At 41.6% G+C, this 22,422-nt stretch overlaps 1 protein-coding gene across 1 annotated transcript in view; it reads right to left on the reverse strand.

The window, feature by feature from the left end:
• SLC9A9 (solute carrier family 9 member A9) overlaps positions 1 to 22,422 on the reverse strand; it is a 511,724-nt gene that overhangs the window by 334,804 nt on the left and 154,498 nt on the right. The window contains exon 6 of the mRNA XM_014852057.3: positions 5,535 to 5,640. Within this exon, the coding sequence (XP_014707543.2) occupies positions 5,535 to 5,640 (106 nt within the window). The remainder of the gene's footprint in view (positions 1 to 5,534; positions 5,641 to 22,422) is intronic.

The raw sequence follows: 22,422 nt of genomic DNA on the forward strand, positions 1-22,422 counted from the left end.
ACACACATGAATTTGGCTATGATTTTTTACCCAAAATAGATCTTATTGTAGCTACCATTTTAAAATTTTCTTTAAAACTATATTGTGACTATCTCTTCACATCAATATATTTTTTCTATATTATTTTTCAAATGCCCTCATAAAATTACAACCAGCTAGTAACTTATGTACAACTTCTTGTGCAAATTAATGCACTCATCTCTATGGAGAAGTTGTTGCACATGTCCTTAACTACTTCTTAGGATAAATTTCTATAAATGAAATAGATGAATAAAAAGATTCACAAATTCCAATGACTGTTAGTAAATATTGCCAAATAGCCTTAGCAAATGTTTTATGACTTTTCTCTTTCACCAGTAGCGTGGGAGGGTGCCCATCTCCCCAGAGCCTGACTTACCCTGGTATGATTGTTCTCTCTTGAGTTCTGAAGATATGAAGACTTGCTGAGCAAAAAGTGGTACTCCATTGTTGGATTAACTTGTTTTATTTCATTATTGCTGAAGCTGGTCTTACTAAGCAGGGTTATTGGCCATTTATATTTCTCCCCCTGTTCATGACCTACTTATATCTTTTGCCCGTTTTTCCATTATGTTTCCCTTCTCCTTATTGGTCTTTGATATCAGGGTAATAGCAGCAGCTGATCTCTAATATTTATTGAGTGTTAGGAGCCAGGTCTGTTCCCGGTGTTTTATGTTGAGTCCAGCCCAATGAGATAAGTGCTCTTACCATCCTTATTTTACAAACGAGGCATCTGAGGCACAGAGAGGCTAAGTAACTTACCTAAGATAACATAACTAGTACATTTGGTATATTAAACAGATTAGCATTCACCATTTATATTATAAAGACCATTAACCCATCAACATGTGTGTTGAAATTGCTCTCCTTGGCTTATCCTTCACCATTTAATTTTATCTGTAGTGGTTTTTGCCTACTAGGATTGCTTGACTCTACTGCCACTAAATAAATTGGCTTTTCTTTTATAGTTTCTGCTTTTAATATCTTGATCACCTGAAGAATATTTTAAATAAATATAATTGAAATACATACAAACATTCAGACAGTATAAAAGGATACAAAATAAAGGGTTAAATTATCTTTTCCCCCTTTGCATACATCACGGTCCTACATAGCAAAAGTAACTCCTTTTAAGCATTTATGTTTTTCTTTCTTCTGACAGTTGCCCTATGACTCTAAATAATATGCACATACCTCCATTGCTTGATTTATCCACTCCACACAGAATATATATTCATTTCTGACTATGAGAGATGTGGCATTTTAGTTAATATCCCTTTCTTTCCCTCTCTCCTCCTCCACTTAACTTCCCATGAGTAATCTCAATTTTGCTTGTAACTTTATAACTCTAAGTAATATACTTCAACATCTATTTCTTGATTTATAAACTTTAGACAGTATGCCTTAACTAAGTGGCTCATTCCTAATAGGGGAAATCACATGTAAAAATGGTTATTCTTTCTATTCCTTGGATCATAAAATGCCATATTTATGAAGGAATGCTTCACTAGAAGCAGGTTGATCTTTAGTCATTTTAATGAAACCAGAGAGATCTGTGTAAGTAGAATGAAATGCATTGATATAAATGATTATATAAATTATACTAAGTATATATATATTTATATGGCACAGATTATATGGATTATAGAGCCCTTCCAACCATATTGCTTATTTATTGCTCAGAATAATTTTGTAATGTGTATAGAACCACCATTATTTTGTAGGTAAGGAAACAAGCATGGAGAATTTATGGCCATATAAAGTCACTGTCATGGTCTTTTAGGTTTTGTTTTCTTTCTGTCCAGCATCCACTTTTCCTTTTTTTGTGGCAATATTAGTCTGAGCAATAATCCCACCGTTCCCCAGTCTTAGTTCATGTGCTTCCAAGTGAAACTGATTACAGCCTTGAACTCATGAAGCATGTGACTTAGACCTGAGCCAATAAATGCAGTGCATTATCCCCGCCACAAGTGGGTTTGGAATGGCATCAGAATCTGCAAGGTGTACTAAGATTCGGCCTGGGAATAATGGGACAAAGATTCTTGCTCTGTTCTCCTGAAGAAAGTTACAGCCCAGGCAGATGCTCGCAGCCCTCTTGTGACCAGGTGAGGGAGCTAACCCTGAAGAAGCTGAGTGAGGAAAGAGAGTCCTGCTTATTTCTCTGGATCCTTTCCTGAGCCATTTCTACTCCTGCCGTTCAGTTACATCAGCCAACATAGTTTCCTTTTTTTGTTTACTCCAGTTTGGGCTGGTTTCCTGTCAACTGTAATAATTGTACAGTTAATTCTTGGCTACCCTGACACAGCTTTTTTGACTTAAATCTTGGGCTCTTTCTACTCCACCATGTTGCCTCTAAAACTAATGTCTTTGTTCAGGATTCAAAAACACACATGCTTTAAGACCTTTTCAATGTATCTTTTGCCTTCCTTCATAGCCTATTAAATAATCTTTGGAAATGCAAATCCATCACGTGGAATTCATTCACTCATGAACCAGTAAGCATACATGTTTGGGTATGACATTCCCTATATACTTGAAATAAGAGTATGGGTCAGAGACAAGCTAACTTAAAAACTTTTTTGTTAAATAAAGCTACTTTTATTTTAAGATGAACAATTCTGGATCACTTGAAGCCGTAAGGACACCACCCACCACCTGCTGCTGTGTGTAAGAGTTGTGGTCATCAAACTCAATTATACGTTAGTTGTCTGAAATTCAGAGCATATTTTATCTAAGAAAGAGTACTATAATTAGTCATTCGCTTCTTAGACTATCATGGAAAAGCTGATTTAATCTAAAATGTGGCTAAATTACTATACATTGGAATGAAAAGATTAGAGCACAGTATTGTCACAACACTAACAATTAAACTTTAAAAAATAATAAAACTGAAGAGGATGGTTCTTAAACAAGGAGGTTTGCTGGTGGAAGACGGGATGGTAAATGAGAGTGTATGGTCATGCCAAAGGGAGGCCCTGCCAAGGGCGATGATTTAGGTTATTTATCATACTTAATTTCACATCAAAATGTATAACTTTTCTTTTCCTTGGTACAGGAAGAGCTCTATCACTATTTTTAAACTTCAAAACCACACACAGGTGGAACTAACAAAAAGAAAACACAAAAGAGGTTTTTATTTGTTCTTTTAATATGCATTTCAAGTCTATAGACTCTGTCTTCAAGAAGTTACTGTCAAGAAAGGCAACGGATGCATAAAGCCAAGATTGCACTGCTGTGCTGGAAGGGCACTGATGGAGGCATGCGCAGGGGTGGATAGGGGCCTGGCATGTGGGTTAGCGGTTCCCGAAGGAGGCGGCTGAGCTAAGTGGTAAATGACTTGATTAGGCAGAAAGAAGCTGGGGAGGAGTGAACTTGGTGTGTGTGAAGGCAGGGATTTACCAGCCAGAGTTGTGTCAGGGTGCCATGGGTGGTTTAGGGTGAAGGGAGAGAAGAGTGGAGACAAATGTTTCAACTTTTGGCCTAAAGTCGTGGAAAACTTTTAAATAGGGCTTTTCTAAGGGAACCAGAAGATAGTTGGAAGAGAGAGTGTGGGGGGTGGGGCACCAAGAAGAGAGGGAATATGTGTGCACGTAGACGTATAAAAAGAGATTGTTGTATGTGCTGTAAACTACGTTTAAGAAGCAAGTGAGCAAGTGAGAAAGGTGCAGAGTACAACACGTGGAAAGTTGTGCAAGGTGGAGGAAGTGGTCAGCCACAGATGGCACCCCTGGCTGGACAGTCCAGACCCAGGAGAGGATGGGTACACACCACTCGGTAGAGCTCACAGAAGGGGCTGCGGGGTCCCAATGCCCCAGGCAGGAGAAAGCCTGCAGAGTCCAGTGGTGGGAGTTTCCTGTCAAGTACTCCTAATGTAGGATGACTTTTATTGTAAAGGCAGCACGCACAGGGTCACTCTGCACAACACTTGAATTGCCAAAACTGGGAAGCGCAAGATCTCAGTCAGAATGGCAGGCATCTGATGCCTCGAAAGGAAGTGACCTCGCCGCGGCAGGAAACTCAGACACAGCCATAGGCCATAGGCCGGGGAGCGGGAGAAGCACTGCCCGAAGAACCACGTACTGACCCCCGGGGATGCTAAATAGACTGTTTCAGATGCCTGGTCCTGCGTTCAACAGCATCAACGTTCATCCTGAGTCTACATTTTTAATGGGAAACTACTGTGAACGCAGTGTGGACAGCAGGAAGGGCGAGCCCTCCCTCGGCTGCGGCTGCCTGACTCTTTCCCCAGCTCATCTGGGCTCTGGTGGCTTTGATTTGCTTGGCCTTTTACAACCTGGCAGCTGGGGAAGTGAAAACGAGGGACTCAGCAGATTTTTTAAAATTTCTGCTCCAAATGTTCCTTTAATACTAGTGTTTCTTGGACAGAGATTCCTGATGTCCTCATTAATTATTCCCGGTGTTTCTTTCAAAGCCTCCCTTAGCATTTGTGACTCTGCCAGGGCTTGTGCTCTGAATTCACCCTCCCTGGTATTTTCCTCTAATGCAGGAAAGGTGCTTCGTGGTGGTCAGGGGAAATGGAAGTTCATTTGGACACTCTTGCTTGAAAGTTGCTGAATTCGGTGGCAACTTTGGGGTGGCAGCCTAAAGAAATGTCAGCTGGCCAAAAAAAGAGTGAGGCTGCTCTGGTTTCCTGCTCCCCTCTGTGAGATCTGACTTAAAATCCTTTCTTCCTTTGCAGCACATTTTCAAATGCGTTTGAAGTAATTAATACCCTGAATAGAATCCTGTTGGCACCTTTAATTATCAGACAGCTCCTTTCCTTTGGGGTATTTGACAGTTGCCCAAAATGTTGGTCTTAATCTAAAGGCAAGAAGAGACCTCTGACATCCTGAAAACCACGAAAGTGACACTTATTAAATATAAATGGTAAGTGTCTAAACGGGAGGTGAGGAAACAGCGCCAGTTCTCACCTCGAAAAGAAAATTCTTCCAGGATGAAGGGAAAATTACATGAGCTCTTAGCTGTAGCTCCATCCACTTTGCTTGTCACGTGATGACTTTAAGATGTGTGGGTTCCATAATGCCTTACATTTGCATTGAGAAATAAAGAGGGTATTCTTACTCTCAAGTTCCATCTCCAATTTGCCAAATTTACTATAAATACAATGGCTCCTATTAGTCTATTATCTGGAAAACTACTTGTATAAGGAAAAAAATTAAATGATATTGATTTGAAATGAAGAAAGCTCACTTATGTGCATTTTAGGAACCCTAAATGAGTCAGCTAAATATATGCACTGAGGAGAAAGGAATGTTACCCTTTGGGTCGTATCTTGTAATAGGCTGGAAACATGAGACTCATTAATAGTGTTAGAAATTAGGTGCCTAATGAATTGTACCCATGATTGGAGATTTTCTGTGGTAACAATTCCTTAAAGCTAGAAATTGCTTGCATCTCTATGACATGAAAGATACTATTAAAGCCACTAGGAATTATCACCAAGTGAAGCATATTTCACATGGTCAAAGAAACATAGGCCAAGTTCTGGTACTTACTATGTGAGTACTATGGCCACTGCGTCATTCAACACACTTTCCCCAAACAAGAGTGTGTACAGGTCGGGGTCGACGTGCAGTTCATGGAAAATGGCCAGCACCGTCACTAGGAAGAAACACACACAAGTATGCAGAGTTAGCTGGGACAAAGCCACAGACTTGTCCTTGGTTGTGGTCACTTCTAAAAAGTAGTCGTTAAATACTCATCTTCTCAAATCCATTCTCTATACCCACACCGGACCTTTATTGCAAACCAATCTGATCATTCACTCCCCTTCTTAGTGATTTCTCTGGGTTCCCCACTGATTGCAGGGGAAGTCTGAGCTCCTTGAGACAAGTCTTCCACAGTCTGCACCGTCTACCTTCCCACACCTCCCTTGGCACCTCCTGCTCTCCCTATGCTGCCTCACTCAAGCCACATTGAACTTGCTATAATTTCTCAAACACATTGCGTAGTTTTTAAATTACCTATGCATTTTGGTTCACTTTACCAGGGCAGCAATTCCTTTCTCATCCGTGTGCTACCATTCCCCCATTCCTTAAATACACAAACACATACACACATCTTGCTACAAGAAAACTTTATTTCATCTTTAAAAGCTTCTCAAGGGTCCTCCCAGCCCCCTGAGACTTGGCTTGCTCCTTTTGGATCCCAGCTTTGGATCAAATCATAGAACTTATCACAGAAGAGACTGTGAGCTCCTTGGGGACAGGGCTCATCTTTGCATCATGGGGTATTTGGCAAATGCTTGATAAGTGTTTGATGCATGAATGACTAAATGAATGAATGAATGAATGAATGAATGGAAGTTGTTACAGTGGCCTACTCCTGGGAAGGGAGAGTTGGTTGGTACCTCGGTCTCATTCTCTCCGGAGATCACACTCATTTATAAAAATGGATTCAGTGTTCCTGAGAGCGGGCCTAAGGACTTGTTTCTTGCAGCCTGCTGCATGGCAATTATATTCCACATACTTGTATGGGGCCTCTGGGAGTACATCAAGAGAGTAAATAATCACACATTGATTATCTGTGTTCATCAAAACTATCCAGTGTCTTGATATTTGAAGCAGTTGTGGAAAGTGTGAACAGCAATCATTAGGAAAATGATCCATTGAGTTGATTGCCCAAGGAGGAAAGAGGGTGGTAGAAGATGATACTGGTGGTAACTTTTTAAGGCAGAGTGGGCATTTTCATTTCTGTTCTTTCCTTGCCTATTTTATAGAGTGCGAGGTTAATAACTGCGTTGTACAAGAGAATGCTATGGGGAAGAAAAGCTGAGTTGGAAGGTTTTGTAAGCAGGGTCAAGAAGTTTGGCACTTGTCCCACTGCAATGGGAAGCCATGAAAGGATTTTAGCGGGAAGAGTGACACAATCTGATTTCAACCTTGGGAATAAAGCTCAGGCAGCAGAGCAGAGGGCAGAATGATCACGTGGCTGGAGGCTTTCCCAGGGGTTTCAGCAAGAGATGAGTTGTACCAAGACAGGAAGAGTCTCAGATTCAGGCTCCCAGCTCCTGCACATCCTGCTGTGCCCTCCACAGCGAAGGGGTTCAGAACAGGCCTCCCCAAGATGTGCCACTTTGGCATGTGAAATATTTTGAGTTAAAGTCAATCGAGACCCTGCAGGCTTAAGAGAAACTTTTACGTCTCCTTTCAAGAATTTAAATTGGAGGCCTTGCTCATAATAAGAGTTATTACCAGAAATATATTTCTAGGTCTATCTGTACGGCAGAGCAAACCTCTAATTACTGAACATCTGCTCTTCCTATGATCCTATCAATTACCCTTCTCCCCCTGAAGCCTCAGACCCTTCTCCCATTCCTTGGCTCAAGATGGCATAAATATCTCATTTTACCTTTTTGTTTCTGAACCTTTCATGTATGTGGTATCTCTGATTCTCTGAGGCTGTGGGTTTCCCACATATATGAAATTAAATTTGATTTTCTTCTGTTCATCTATTCCATGTCAATTTAATTCTTTGACCAGCCAGAAGAACCTAGAAGGGTACAGGAAAATTTCTTCCTCCCCCACAATATCCATCACTTTGGGTTCTGATAGGTCAATGACCAAGGTGCTTTACTTATCCACTGGTTCTCATCTTCCCTGTGTGTCACTAGCCCTTAGCACAGTGCTAGAATATAGTAAACCTTTAAGGAGTGAATGAATAAAAAATGTAATGTCAGGGTCAATGGTGCTCCCAAGATATTTGGGATAGAGAATTGGTGGGTTTTGGTGCTTGAGAGACAGAAGGAGTGACTCTAGGTTTTAATCTTGGGCAATTGGTAGATGGGAGTGCATAGAAGAAATTAGTTGGTAGACGGGAGAGTACAGTAAGTTTGGTTTTGGACGTGTTGACTTAAATAGCCAGGAGGAATTTTGAGTGGAAATTTCAATAAGGAAGCCAGAAATAAAAGGTTGGAACTACACAGAGTTAAGGCAGAAGAAAGCATTTGGAGGTTACAAGCCTATAGATGGAACATAAAGCCACAAGAGTAGCTGAGATTGCCTGGGCAAAGTGTATAGAAAGAGGAGAGAGTTCATGAGAGATCCTTGGGGGACGCTTAGAGCTAAGCGGTGAGTGGAGAAAAAGAAGCATGAAATACACATGTGGTATATTTGCCAAACTTGACCTTGAGCATGAACAAGTCAGCTGGAAACCATTTCCATCATGAATTTCTGTAAATAGATTCTTGTTTGCTAAAAATTGTCCTAGAGGAAGGAGCATTGAACTCAACAACCAGCTTTGGGATAGAAGAGACAACAGAAATGAAATGTCATGAATTGGCATGACCATTAGCCAGATCCCATTGTACCAGGCCTAGAACCAATTTTTATCATTCCACCCGAACAGGTCCTTAATCATGACAGGGAAACTGGCAGAGATATACTCCCTAGTGTGTACCTAGTATTTGCCACAACACTTAGCCTTTGCAGGCAGTGGTGGGAGGTGGGAGGCAATTGCATCTACTGAATAATCTCATTCCCCTTCTTGGATAGAGTCAAGACCCTGCATCTAACCAAAACAAAGAGGCTTCGGCTGGGGACTTTAATTAACAGCATTTTCCTTTTGCTAGGATCTTGTGGAATAAAAGTAAAGTTATGCTTGAACTAGAAAATTCACTCATGGCAGCTCTATCGTTGGCTCTAGTTTCTGTAGTGGTTTATTTGTATTTCCAAGCTCTGAAGATGACTTGCAGTTATCTTCACTCCCGGAGAGGTTTCCTAGGCTCATGACTTGGGATGTGAGGTCGCGGGTTCGTTTCTCTCCTTCCCCAGTTATGGAGTCCACTTTGCGCTGGGATGGACTCTGCATCTTCCCAGTGAGAGCCTTGGGCTTTTGGAGAGACAGGCTTTTAACTGAATATCCAGTTGTGTTCAAAACTGTTTTGACATTCCCACAATTCCTTTTGCACAAAGAACTGAACTCCACTTCATAAATGAGATCCCACACAAAAGAGAAAGCTATTACTTTGCACATTCCTATCTACGCTGTTAAGAAATGGAACAGCTTCAAAATAAAGCCAGGCAGTGTATCCTACAAGATGGAGTATTTGCTGGGACCAAAAATGAGTTGAATAGGTGAGTCGGGACATTAGCCACCCACTCCTGCTGCTAAGCTTGAAGCTTTTAAAAAACTCATTTAATTAACTCGCTGGCAGGGCTCAATCTTACACACAATGTCAAGACACTTGGTGGCACATTCCTGGGAGAGAATCTCTTGGAACAGCTATAGACGTGCCCACACCAGCCATGCCCACACCTTGCTGGGTTGTAAGGACAACTCGGGCCCAGGGTCAGAATAAAAAGCAATGCCTATTTAGATGAACCTTCTTGTGACAGAGAACACTCTAGACACCATATGGATAGGATGGGGAGAAGACCCAATCCAATTTCTTACATCTCTGATTTTATTACGGGATTTAGTCATTTTTGCCTTTGTCGTATTTCATCCCACTCAGGTCTTAGGGGCAAGTTCTAATGCTCCACCTGGGGCTGGGGCTCCTTCTCCTCTACACACTGTCTTCCCACCTGACTGTTCAGCTAGAGAAAAATAAGCTTTGTCTTTCAAATTGGTAGTAAAGGATGCAAGGACATGTAACCTTATGCTCAAATAAATACACATACACAAACACACACACAACTACCCCCAGGTAAGAGCAGGGGATGATTGAGGAATGTTGCTGAATAATTGGAGAGATCTGAGAAAACAGTGTCAGCAGTCAAACAGCAGGGGAAGGGGGGATGAACGATGAGGCGGTGGTGTGCCCTGCACTTCCGAGAAGCTGGCGATGAGAGATGGAGAGAGAAAAAACAATAGCCTACGGGGTGTAAAGCCCAGGGAGGCTTTCCCTTAGATTTCTCATTTACAGGTTGAGCGGATAAGCCAGAGGAAAGAGAGGCCGAAGACAGATATAAAAGAAGGGAAACCGCTGGATCAAGGAGCAGAGCAGGCAGGGAACAACGGAGGGGTTGAGGCAAAGGTGACTTCTCAGTAAAGCAAGACCATCTGCTGAGAACGCGGGCAGCAAGGCCTGAGCCAGAGGCTGGAGGAGGGTAGAAAATGTCCAGAACATCTGCTGGGGGGATGAATTAAAGTTTTATGAAAAACCACTATGGCCAAATATAGGGTAATTCTCATTCTTCAGGAGAAATACCCTAACAGTGAAGCATATAATTTTTTGATTAATTTCTTAATTAATTCATCATACCAAGAATCTTGCCCCCTCCCACAACTCTATTATAGCATCAAAACTAATATTGTCTCTGCTCAAATGTAATTGCCATACCTGGAGATAAAAACATAGATAATGGCTGCCTGACCCCACCAGTATCTCAGTGTGTTGACTCTTAACAGACAGTTTGCTCTTTTTTTTTTCTGCTAGCTTTTTAACTGACCACTTTCCTGATGCTCCTTCAGTCACTTCTAAGTCTTCAGGGTGAGTTAGTAACAGTCGCTTCGCTAGAATCTCCATTAGCAGCTCTCTGACCCACATTTTCTTGGTGTTTTCAAAGAATTTAAATTCCAAATGATATTTTAATGCAGCCGTTCTCAGCAACCTGGCACAAGGTCTGCCTGGGTCTGCGGACAGAACCACACGATAGTTGCTACTCCTGTTATTCTGAGTCGTCACTCAGCTTGTCAAGCTGCTGGCTCTCCCTGGAGAGAGCTCTCTCTGTTATTCTGTGCAAATCAGTATGTATGACACTTGTCCCCAACACACCAAGAATCAAAAATGTCGCAAGCCTGTGCAGCTGAATCATGTCAGGCTCGACAGGTGGAGAACCCTGGTATTCTCATAAACAAGGTAGCATTTTTCTATTTCCAAAAGTGATTATTGTGAGAATGTGTTTCTTTTTTCTCAGAGCGAGGATGGAGGAGGAAATTCTCCTGTAACTTTTCCATTTTTTTGAAATACTGTATATAGTATGATTTCAAAGAGGGGCTTCCAAAAAGTTGAGGTGTGCTGGTGCAGGCTGGAATGCTGGAATTATTTAGAGCCTAAACCTTCTCAGTGAAGACCCGGGCAGCAGACTCAGGGGGCAGATTGGTTTTGCCAGTCAAGCTCTGCCAATCACGTCCTAGTAATACAACTGGAAAACCTGACCCTTCTGAAACAGGTCAGAGAAACAATGCCCGATCTGGACAGCTAATCGCTAGATGTTACTTTACTGAGGTCATTCTAAATTAGAAGTTACACAAACATCATGGATGATTTAGCCCTAAAACACTGCGATTTTATTTTGGCCATCAGTATGATATATCATTTCAGAACAGAGTTAGTAGTGGGGAAAATACTTTATGCAAGCACAACACTGCAGCCGTCTTCACCAGGGATCCTTGGGAGAAACAAGCCCTAATGCCCCCAGGCAATGATTTCCGGTATGGGCCCTGGGGGGTCCTGAGACCTATCCAAGAGGATCCCCAAGGTCAAAACTACTTTTGGAATAATGTGAAAATGTTACTTGCATTTTTCACTCTTTTTTTTTTGGTGAGATTGGTTCTGAGCTAACATCTGTTGCCAATCTTCCTCTTTTTTTTTTTTTTGCTTGAGGAAGATTGTCGCAGAGGTAACATCTGTGCCAATCTTCCTCTATTTTCTATGTGGGAAGCTGCCAGAGCATGGGCTGGTGAGCAGTGTGTAGGTCTGTCCTTGGGATCCAAACCTGTGAACCCTGGGCCCGGAAATGGAGCCCATGAAATTAACCACTACTCCACTGGGCCAGCCCCGCATTTTTCATTCTTATTCTTTCATCTGTGTACAGTGGAATTTTCCAGAGGCCATATGCATGCTGGTGCAATTGAATGCACGAGCAGGTGTGAGAGTCCAGCCATTTTCTATTACATCACACATTAAAGAGATTTGCAAAACTGTAAAACAATGTCACTCTTCTCAGATTTTTTGTGTCTTGTTTTGGAAATAAATTTATTTTTCATAAAAATATGTTATTTAACATGTAAATAGTTTATGATTGTTATTTTAAATAAATCAACAGAAATATGTTTAAAAATTTTTTAAGTTTGAATACAGTAAATATTGATAGATGTAACAAACATAAACAAAAATTCCTTGGGGTCTTTCCTAATTTTGAAGAGTTGTAAAGCGGTTGTGATATCAAAAAGCTGGAGAACCATAGTCCTAAGGCATTTGTTGTATGTAATGAATAAACTTATATCCTATACCTCAAGAATGATTCTAGCTAAGCACCATCTTTGAGAGAAATGAGAAAATATTCCCTCAGATAATTTTCTGCGGAGCTTAAATCTCTCATCAGATTCCTGTTGAGAAAGGCTCCCCAGATCTTAATATCTCGTGCCATGCAATAACCCACTGATTCTTTTGGCATACATGTAGAAGATTTCTAATAACTCTTAAATGAGGAAAATTATTCTTTTTACATTAACTCCACCAGCACATTTCTGGAATCCCATTTCTGTCATTAGTACTTGTATTTGTTTAAGTCCTTTTTTGGAATGTAAGTGTTTTGTCGACAGAAATTGTTTCTACAATATCTGGATGCACAATAAAAAGGTTGGCAATAACACATCCTTTCTTTGACTTCAAACATGGCTGAATGGCATTCCAGAACAATCTACTTCCTGTTTTGCTTAAAAACCAGAAGGACAGTCCTCAGAAGTCACTGAGAGTATAGAAAGGTAATCAGAAGATCATGAGGTTTGGCACTAAGAAAAATAAATAAGATATACCAAGATTGTACAGGGAGACATCTGAGAATAAATCCTGAGCGGAGGGGGATGTTTTTCAGATCCTGTATTTGGGATCTTATGGGCTGAAATCTGCTGGCACTTTAGCTAGTGCTTTAATAATTTTCCCAAAGGTATCTACAACAGGAATATTCTAAATTTAACAGTCGTGCAGAACACAAACGTTTAACAAAGACCCAATTTTCTCACCAATGGGGTTTAATGAGCCATGGTGCAGTTGAATGGGGAATCTTTGCAGTATGCCCAGTATCTGAGTAAAGATGACACCCTGTCATACAAGCATCCTCCAGTCAGGGTATTACTTAAGCATTTTGCCATTTTAAAAATGAATATGGTAGGCAAGGGTTTGCCTACAAATTATGAAATAAATTCAGAGAAAACCAGCCAAAGTGGGGGTGGGTCACTAAGATATAAACACTTGGAGGTAAAGATATCACTGTGACCCACTAAATGTAACAATTGTAAGGAAAGAGACAATTGTGTTAGTCACAATCATGGTACACATAAAGTAAGCGGGCTTCACAAACAAATTTTTGTCTTGCTACAAAAAGATATGAAACAAGCAGATGTCTTATACCATCATTTCCCAACCTGTGGATCAAGACCCTGCCCTGAGGGACAAGACAGAAAGGTTTCAAAATGGACGGTGAATATTTCTACTAAGTACATTAGCAAAGTTGCTAACGGTGAACAAGAGTAATACTGAGAAGAGTCAACACTGAGCCTGTGTGAGACAAAGGGAAAAACAGATGAGAGGAGAGGGGTCATACCGTGGATCCACTCATTTTCATTACACTCATCACTCTGTGTGGCTGGCTGAATAACGCTTCCCCAAAGACATCCACGCACTAAAGCCTGGGAGCTGTGCATATATTGCCTTACTTGGCAAAAGGGACTTTGCAGATATAATTCAGGTTACCTTAAAACAGGTAGATTATGTTGAATTATTTGGATGGGTCCAACCAAGTCACAGGAGCCCTCAAAAGCAGAGAAATTTCTTTGCCTGGAGTCAGAGAGATGCAGCTGAACAGAAGACAGAAGAGAGACTCTAAAAAGGGAAGTCAGCAAGATTCCAAGTGTGGGAAGGATTCCACACACTGCTCCTGACTCTGAGATGTAGGGGCTCACTTGCAAGGGCCAGAGAGAGAGCTCTAGGAGCCAAGGGTGTCCCCAGCTTCCAACCAGCAAGGAAACGGGGAGCTCAGTTCTACAACTTCAAGGAACTGGATTCTGCCAACAACGGGAATGAGGCTGGAGGTGGATTCTTCCTAGAGCTTCCCAATAAGAGCCCAGCCAGTCCACACCTTGATTTTGGCCTTGTGAGACCCAGAGTAGAGACCCCAGCTGAGTCAACCTGGACTACTGCCCTGTAGCTCTGTGAGATGATAAATTTGTGCGTCTGAAGCTGCAGTATTTGTGGTAATTTGTTAGGGCAGTCCTAGCAAACGAATATACTTTGCTCCCCTCTCACAATGGGAACTACAAAATGGTGGGCAGGCTCAGCCCCCAGGCGTTTGGCTTTTCAATACATGAGTTACTGAGCAGGGATGTGGCTAGAATGACCCCTCAAAAGCATAGTCCTCCTGGACCTACCCCATCACTGATGGAAAAGAAGTCACTGAGACAAATCCATGTTTCAGATCATGCTTTGTAAGGAAAAACCTGGACCGATGAGAAGTCTGTGAGTTTGTGAATCTGTGAGCCTACCGGCCTCTCTGTGCTGATTAATTATTCATGTGTGTCATCGTCAGTGGGACTGTCACACACAAGAGATCACTCATTAACTCAGAATGCATTATTTTATAGCTCATCAAATCACTTTATTTTCCCATGTTTGTCCTATCTGGGTCACATTGTTGAGCACACTCACTGTGAAGAATTGATGCTGAGGTGGAGATGACGAAGTCCCAACCAGGACGGCAGGTTCGCAGAACCGGGCAAGCCCAGTCTGAGGCGAGCAGGCCAACGTCATAAAGCAGCTCTCATGATCAAACCCATTTTAATGTTTCTTCTTTGAGCTTTTTATATATTTTACTAATTTTCTACAATAAACATGCATATTTTTAGAACTAGAAAGGACAAAAAGCCATTTTAAAAGTTGGCAGAACTTAATAAGGAGATAAAGCATGGAACTTGGGGTCTCTTCCCGCCGCCCAGGATGCCGTATGGGAGGATCCCTCCCCTCTCCCCTTCCTCAGGACTTCCCCCGGGGCTTCCAGACTGCTGAGCCCTCTTTGTGATACAGCACTGTGGACCCTTCCTGTCTCTCCAAGTGCTCTCCTTTGTGTTGGGGAGACTGGCTTCTCCTAATTTCTCTTCAACCCCTCCAGCCTCTCTTTCTCTCTCTCCTTTGTAGACCCAACCCTTTGACACAGGTGCGCCCCCAGGAATATCTCCTCAGTCCTCTTCTCACTCTATTGACTCTCCTTGGGCAACCCTAACCACACCCAATAATCTCCCTCTCCAGCCCTTGCCTTCCTTTCCCTTAGCTACAGACTCCCATATCCAGCCATTGCCAAGACAACTCCTCCTGGAGATGTTTTACTGGAACCAGTACTTATTAAGTACCAACTGTGTGCCTGGCACTGGGTATGCAGATTCTACAGATTCTCCGTCCCCTAACCAGCCCCGGCCAATGTGCTGCGCTTGTCTTGACTTACCCTTCTCAAGGAATGGCATCATCATCAACCTGGAAGCTTTTTGTTTGTGTTAAAAAAATGTTGTGATTTATCTTATTTATGGAAAAATCTCTGGCTTTATAGGATACAATATCAAGAGGCAAGCCAGACTTCGTAGTTCAGTAGTTTACAAAGTCAGTCAAGGAAGGAAAAAGAAACCGGTTCCAGAGGTGGCCTATTACATCAGGTGCTTCAGCATGAGCTAGCTTTGCCATGTCTGAAATTTTAGCCCTCTACGCTAATCCCTTCTGGACTGGAAAATAATATAAGAATGCAGAAGTTCAATTGCAGATAAATGCATTTTCTTACGTTAAAGCCACATTTTAACAAACTTACCCCCTAGAAATAGCCAGCAAACATTTGAACTTTTCTTTGAATTGGTTCTCTTGGATAAAAGTTGGTCATCACTGGTATAGGTCGTTCATCTATATATTCATCAATGCCTTTGACAGCAGGCAATTAATTCTGTTGACCGAACGAGTGAAGGAATGAATGAAACTTGAAGGTCCTGCAGCATGTGACTAAATCCTTGGGTCAGACCAGCTCCTGATTCTTTGGATTGTCCCATTGTGATCAGTCATTTCTTTGCCCACTCCCTTTCCTGATAGCACTTGTTATAAAAAGCTGTCTCCATTTCAGTTCAAAATAATAAATTGAACAACACAATGTTTTTGTCTGTAGCACCCTGATAAAAGGTTAGTCCCTGTCCTTTCTTGGCTATCTTCTAGATGGGGCGAATCTGCTTTTCAAGGAATCCTGACCCAAGGGGCCTCTGCGAAGCTTTGTAGAGCCAGAAGACTCAACCCCAGTCTGCTATGAGTGGGTGCTCTCCTGGCTCCCCGGGGCATCTCACCCTTGAGGAGGCACTCAATTTCAGGGTTGTGCAAGTGCTGATTCTGCACTTCCATTGACCTTGCGTGAGTGCCACCTTCAGTTTGGCTCTCTAGTTGCCCCACTCTTCCACAGTTTTGACCTTAGTCAGCCAACTGAATCTCAAAGGGAGCCAGAGAGCCTCCTGTCCAAGGAAATACTCTCTAAGAAATTTTCAAATCCAATTTGTTACAACGTGCAACATCTTCTTTAACACAAAAATGGAATGTGTGGACTGGACATCGACTTTCAAAACTTCTGTCCTGCAGGTCTGTCTTTGAACATTGCTGAGAATGAACTGTTTTCATTTAAACAGACCTATTCTGTTCCCCAAAGCAGTGAGCCAGAGAGGTCTGTCAGCCACAGCTGTTTCCCAGCTGTCCATGGAGCTGTTGAATTGCTTCAAACAGTTTTTCAGTGTGTTCTTGAAATCCCATCTTCAGAACACCTGGAGTCTTGCTTTATCCACTTTCAATATCCTGAAGCAAAGTCATCCATCCCTCGGTATTCACAGGGGAATTGGTTCCAGGACGCCCGTGGATACCAAAATCCGTGGATAGCTGCTCAAGTCCCTTATATAAGATGGTGTAGTAGGATTTGCATATAACCTATGCACATCCTTCTGTACACTTTAAATCACATCCAGATTACTTATAATACCCAATACAATGTAAATGCTATGTAAGTAGTTGTTATACTGGATCGTTTAGGGGATAACCAGAAGAAAAAAAGCCTGTACACGTTCATTATAGACGCAACCATCATAGGCCTTTCCATCTGAGGTTTGGGTGAATCTGCAGATGTGGAAGCCATGGGTACAGAGGGCTGATGGCATTTGTATTGTTGGTTTTCATCCATTATCTTCTCCACTTCTGTTCTGTGGAGCTGACTCTCCATGACTGGGCTTCCAATTTCTAAAGCAAGATCTTTGTGTTAAGACCTTGCTCTTCACCACTCTGTCCTAAAGTAAAGACGATGGGTGGGAACTTGACTCTGATGTCAAACCACCCTGGGTTCAGACCCCAGCTGTGATGTGAATGAACTTGGTGATCTTGAGCTAGTTAGTTAAGCTTACTAAGTTTTCAGAAGCTTCATCGGCAAAATGGAGATAAAAATACTCCCTCCCTCAGAGATTTTTGGAGAATGATTAAGTGGGATAAATTATGGAAAGTGCCCAGCATATTGTAGCTCAATTAATGTTGGTTACTATTACTGTTGTTATTCACACGTCATCAAAACCATCAGAGGGTTTGTCCATTATAAAAAGGAATGACACCTACCTGTGTGTTTCCCCATTGACTCTCAAAAGGGGCTTCAAGAGGGAAAAACTGATATTATCAGGCAGAACAGTGGTGAAAACTCTTCCCTCCCTTTCTCACAAATTAGCCCTTGCATTTCTGCATTTGGAAAAACACCTAATTCCTATTCAGTGTGCATTTATTTTCTCTTTCTGAGTCTCAGGATCTGCATCTAAAAATGAGGTGAAGCAAGGCTGTCTTTAAGGTCCTTCCAAAGCTCAAATTCTATGGCTCTCAGACCTACACTCCAAACTAGAGGCTCCAGGCATGCAGTGTGTGCATTTTCCTAACTATGCAGGTGGAGCCAGGTGCAGCTGTCACATCATGGTTGCACCACATCGAGTGCAGATTAGTGTCAAGAACAAATGATCCTGAGTTTGACTTTTCTCTGCATGAGGGAGGAGAGAGGTGTCAGGGTGTGTGCCCTTGCCTTGACCCTGACCCCCAGGATTATCAAGCCAGGACACCCCCAAAGGGTGTTTGAGCCCAGGAAGATCTTGCTAATGTTGAGAAGGTCATGTCCTCTGTGGTTGTGGATGGGAATGAAAAACCCCTACTCGGAAGGCCATCTCTTACAGGAGAGACACGTGGCTAGTGGTTGCTCCAACTGGCATGTCATCTTCTTCACGCAAGCAAAATATTGTCTTGAAGTGAAGGAGGCTTTACGTCTTCCCGGACCCCTCTCCCCACCAGAGCAGTACAGGGGTCCATGGGGTCCTTCCTCTGTGCTTACAAGGCTGCATGGACTATTTCTGTCCTATCTTTCAAACTTACTGTCAGTTATTGTATCCATATCCCTCTTTAGACTGGAGCTTCGTGAGGGCAGGACTGTGTCTGGTTTATCACTCCCTCCCGCCTCCGCCCCGAGTCACTCCTATACTGCCTAGGCTACCGCAGGAGCTGAATAAATTTTTGCTAAATGAAGTCAATAATAAAATGAATACTTGACTATTGGGTTTCCTTTTAACCTAATTAAGGATAAGCCTGATTGGAACACCACTGTTCTATTTTGAGAAATAGCAGTGGCATAGGACAGAGAATACTGGACATGCTTTCTTTCCCATCTCTGCCACTTACGAGTCTTGTACACTTAAATCGCTTAAGCATTTAGAACCTTGGTTTCTTAGAATGGAGATAACAGACTGGGTACAGTGATGATCAAATTAAATGATATATGCGTACATGCTTAGTTAATGGCTGTTATCACTACATGACATACTCTCCAGGTAGGAAAATTCAGGTAGAGCCTTTAATTTCCGGTCAATTGGTGACTTTTGGTTTCTTCTAAGCACTGACTCAAGTGCGCCATTGCTTCGATGGGTAGAATAAGAATGTTACTGATTTCAGAGCTGGCTACAACTTAGCTAAAGTCAACAATATACTTTGATCACATAGATGTTAGCGTCTCGTCTCGCAAGAACACAGTCTAGTCCAAAGGAACAGAAGTCCTGGCTTTCTTTTTTTCTTTTTTTTGAGGAAGATTAGCCCTGAGCTAACTGCTGCCAATCCTCCTCTTTTTGCTGAGGAAGACTGGCCCTGAGCTAACATCCATGTCCATCTTCCTCCACTTTATATGTGGGACGCCTACCACAGCGTGGCTTGCCAAGTGGTACCATGTTCGCACCCGGAATCGGGGCGCCAAAGTGGTACGCGTGCACTTAACAACTGCGCCACTGGGCTGGCCCCAGTCCCGGCTTTTGTATCAATCTCTCATTGACTTACTGCGAAATCTCAAGAAAATCCAAAAATTTCTCTGCACTTCAATTATTTCACTTAAGAAATGGATTCTCTCTACCGGAGAAAACTATGTGAAAATAACTGAAATACTGTGTGTGGAAGCTAGTTGAGTTCTTTGAAAGAGATACACAATATAATTCCAAGCTCTTGTTTTTATTTCTGAGTAAATTTGCTCAAGAATAGAGTCTGAGTTTATATGATGGTGTTTTATAGATCTAGGTTTATGTAGAGGCTTTTAAACTGATGCTATCCCAGTGTGCTTAACATGGAATTGGATAGACAAGGAAAATGCGTTTGTCGTACTGTTAAATGATGCTGCGTGCAGGTTGGAAACACAGATTGCACAGAGAAAATGGCTGGTCTCTCTGAGTCTCTAGCAGCCTGCTGCCTCCAGTGAGAAGTATGCTGGTCTAATATCCTCTGACTTCCTCCAGAATATAATTCCCCCCGGCCCCAAAATTCAATGAAAGCATGTGAAAAGACCCTGAACATCCCCTCACTGCTTCCTTCTCCTACAGCAAGACCAATCCAATGCTTCTCTACCGAAGATTCGACACTAAAAGGAGAGTCACCCAAGTTTCTCCACACATGACTGGGCAAAAGATTCAGGGACATGAACCTTATACTGTACGTGAGCATTTTTTTTTTCCAGAATATGGGCATAAAACCTTCTTGATTTGTTCCTATGCTGCTTAGCAGATATTAAATGAATGTTATCTTTGTTCTCTGGTAACTGGTAAGCCAACACCAGACCGAAGGGGCTGCTTTGTAAATTACATCTTATTTTTTTTTTCTACAAATAGAAAGTTATTCAGTTTTCTCTTGAATTCCTGGGTAGAATGTTGATAATACCAGTGATGAGAAACCACAAACTTAGTGTCGTCTTAAACTCTGAAATGCAGAGGCAGAATGGGCCAAGGGGAAACAAAATATATGACTTTGAAAAGAAGGCGTGATCCAAACAAAAGAAAGGAAGACCACAATTAAATATTGAGAAGCAACAATGAAGAGAGCGTGTGATCAAAGGGACTGAAGGAAAAGAAAACTGAAAAGTAAAAACTCCTTTGATGATGACAATGTTACCAATCATTTCTCCCATGTTAAAAAAAAAATTGAAATTCTAACCAGAGAGTTCAATGACAAATGAAAAAATATGAGACAGCCCAATTAAGTTACTCTTTCTGGAGAGGCTTTTCTCCAAAAATAACGGTTCTGCTTTTAATTATAGGTTCTTGGGTCTGTTAATCAGCTGTCTTCCTCAAGGCTAAGCTTGGTGCAAATAACAGAGAAGGATTCAGCAAAATGCCTTGTTTAATTAAAAAGAATTTAATTAAAAATATTTTTACACACATGACCAATCACCATTATTTATGCAGATGTTCCCTCTTGCTTCTTTGGAAAGGCTTTTTTCTTTCTTTTCCTCCTTTTTTTTTTTTCTTTTAATGTGCTGTTCTTCTGCAAGAACTACTGTGAAATGAGAAGCGCTATGACTGGTAGTTAATACCTATTTTTATCAAAACAGCAGTGCAGCTCACCCGTGTAGCCGTAACCATAGTAACTCCAAATAGAAAGGGTCTTCAGATTATCAACACCATCAAAGGTAAGACAGCTCATGTGTCTCTGGAACGGTTACACTGCAGCAAACTTTAAAGGCTAAAGCTGGCTTTTTTTCCCCCTATTACTTAAATGTTGAATGATAATAGTGACTTGAAAGTATGGTGTATAAAAACACCTTGCATTTTGGAAGACGCTTATTTCCTCAAAGTGTTAGTAATAGAAAAGATGAAAATTCAATGCTAGACATTTGTCCAGTGCTTCTATCTGATCATGCTGAGGAGACAACAATAATTGTTGTGTCAAGTGGGAGAATTTGTTCTAAAAAACCCCGCCCTCGGGCGCCCTGCAGGATAAGCAGCCATATTTTGTGTCTGTGCACTCAGAGACTGGCTATGGTCAATGGTCATTGTAGACACGTTACGTGGCAGAAGCTAGAGACTCAGGTTGTGGACTGGCAGTCAAATTACAAAGAAAAGGAGCCTTCAATTAGAGAAGAAGTAGAACTGGTTTAGAAAAGCAGTGAAGTACCAACTCAAACACAAATCTGAATTTGGCTTTATAATCTGTGGTGGGGGCATGGGTGAGCAGGGAATAAAAGTCTAGAGCACCTATGCTCAATGATTCTATTGGAGGAACTATGATCTTCATAATCCAAAACAGAGGCTGGTATACAAGCCTTTATACTACACCTTGTCATGCCTGATATGACCACCGGAGCAGCATATGGATGCACGGAGAAATTACCCCAAATTTTAAATATTTAAATGTACAGCAGATAATACAAAAAGTAGAGAATTCACATGAGGATAAGTATAATTTGATTATTTTTTTCTTTTAATTTCTTTACATTTGGGATTTACCATGGACTTGGGTGGACGAGTAATGAAATATCACGAAAAAACGATTATTTCATCATGGCTACTTAAGAAAAGAATGGATATTTGGCAATTTTATGTTCAATTAGAAACAAATAAGAATGTTATGATAGTGTTGTCTAAAAAGACTATAGAGTGCCTTAGAAGAACTCATTGTTAGTAAAAACTTATTTAATCACACTTAGCAATTTACAAATAATTTTCTATGCAGCATTTCATTAGATCTTACAACAATTCTGTGTAGAAATCTTTCTGTTCTTTCTGTTTTGTTCTGTTTTTACAGTATCCATTTTAAGGACATGGAAAGTGAGGTTCAGAGACGTGAAAGCACTAAAATGTGGTGCTCCCTTCGCCCACGACACGAATCTTGCCTTAATGAACAGACACCTTCAATATCCACTGGAAGGTCCTATCTTGACCTCATTTTTAGGTAACTCTCCTACCCTATCACATGTCTATTTTATTTTTAGTGGCAGTTCTTCTTGGGATTGAAAGTTTATGATCCGTAACTGTGATCCCATGATCCTAATTGTGATCCTTTTGTGTGGAGAATTTTCTAGAAGCTCTCTTAGATGCTTTAAGCCACAAACAAGCGCTGGTGACACATTCCCCAGTACCCTAGCTCACACTCCCCCTCGACACCAATTT

Source organism: Equus asinus, chromosome 21 (genome assembly GCF_041296235.1).
Source record: "Equus asinus isolate D_3611 breed Donkey chromosome 21, EquAss-T2T_v2, whole genome shotgun sequence".
In the NCBI taxonomy this organism is placed as follows: Eukaryota; Metazoa; Chordata; class Mammalia; order Perissodactyla; family Equidae; genus Equus; species Equus asinus.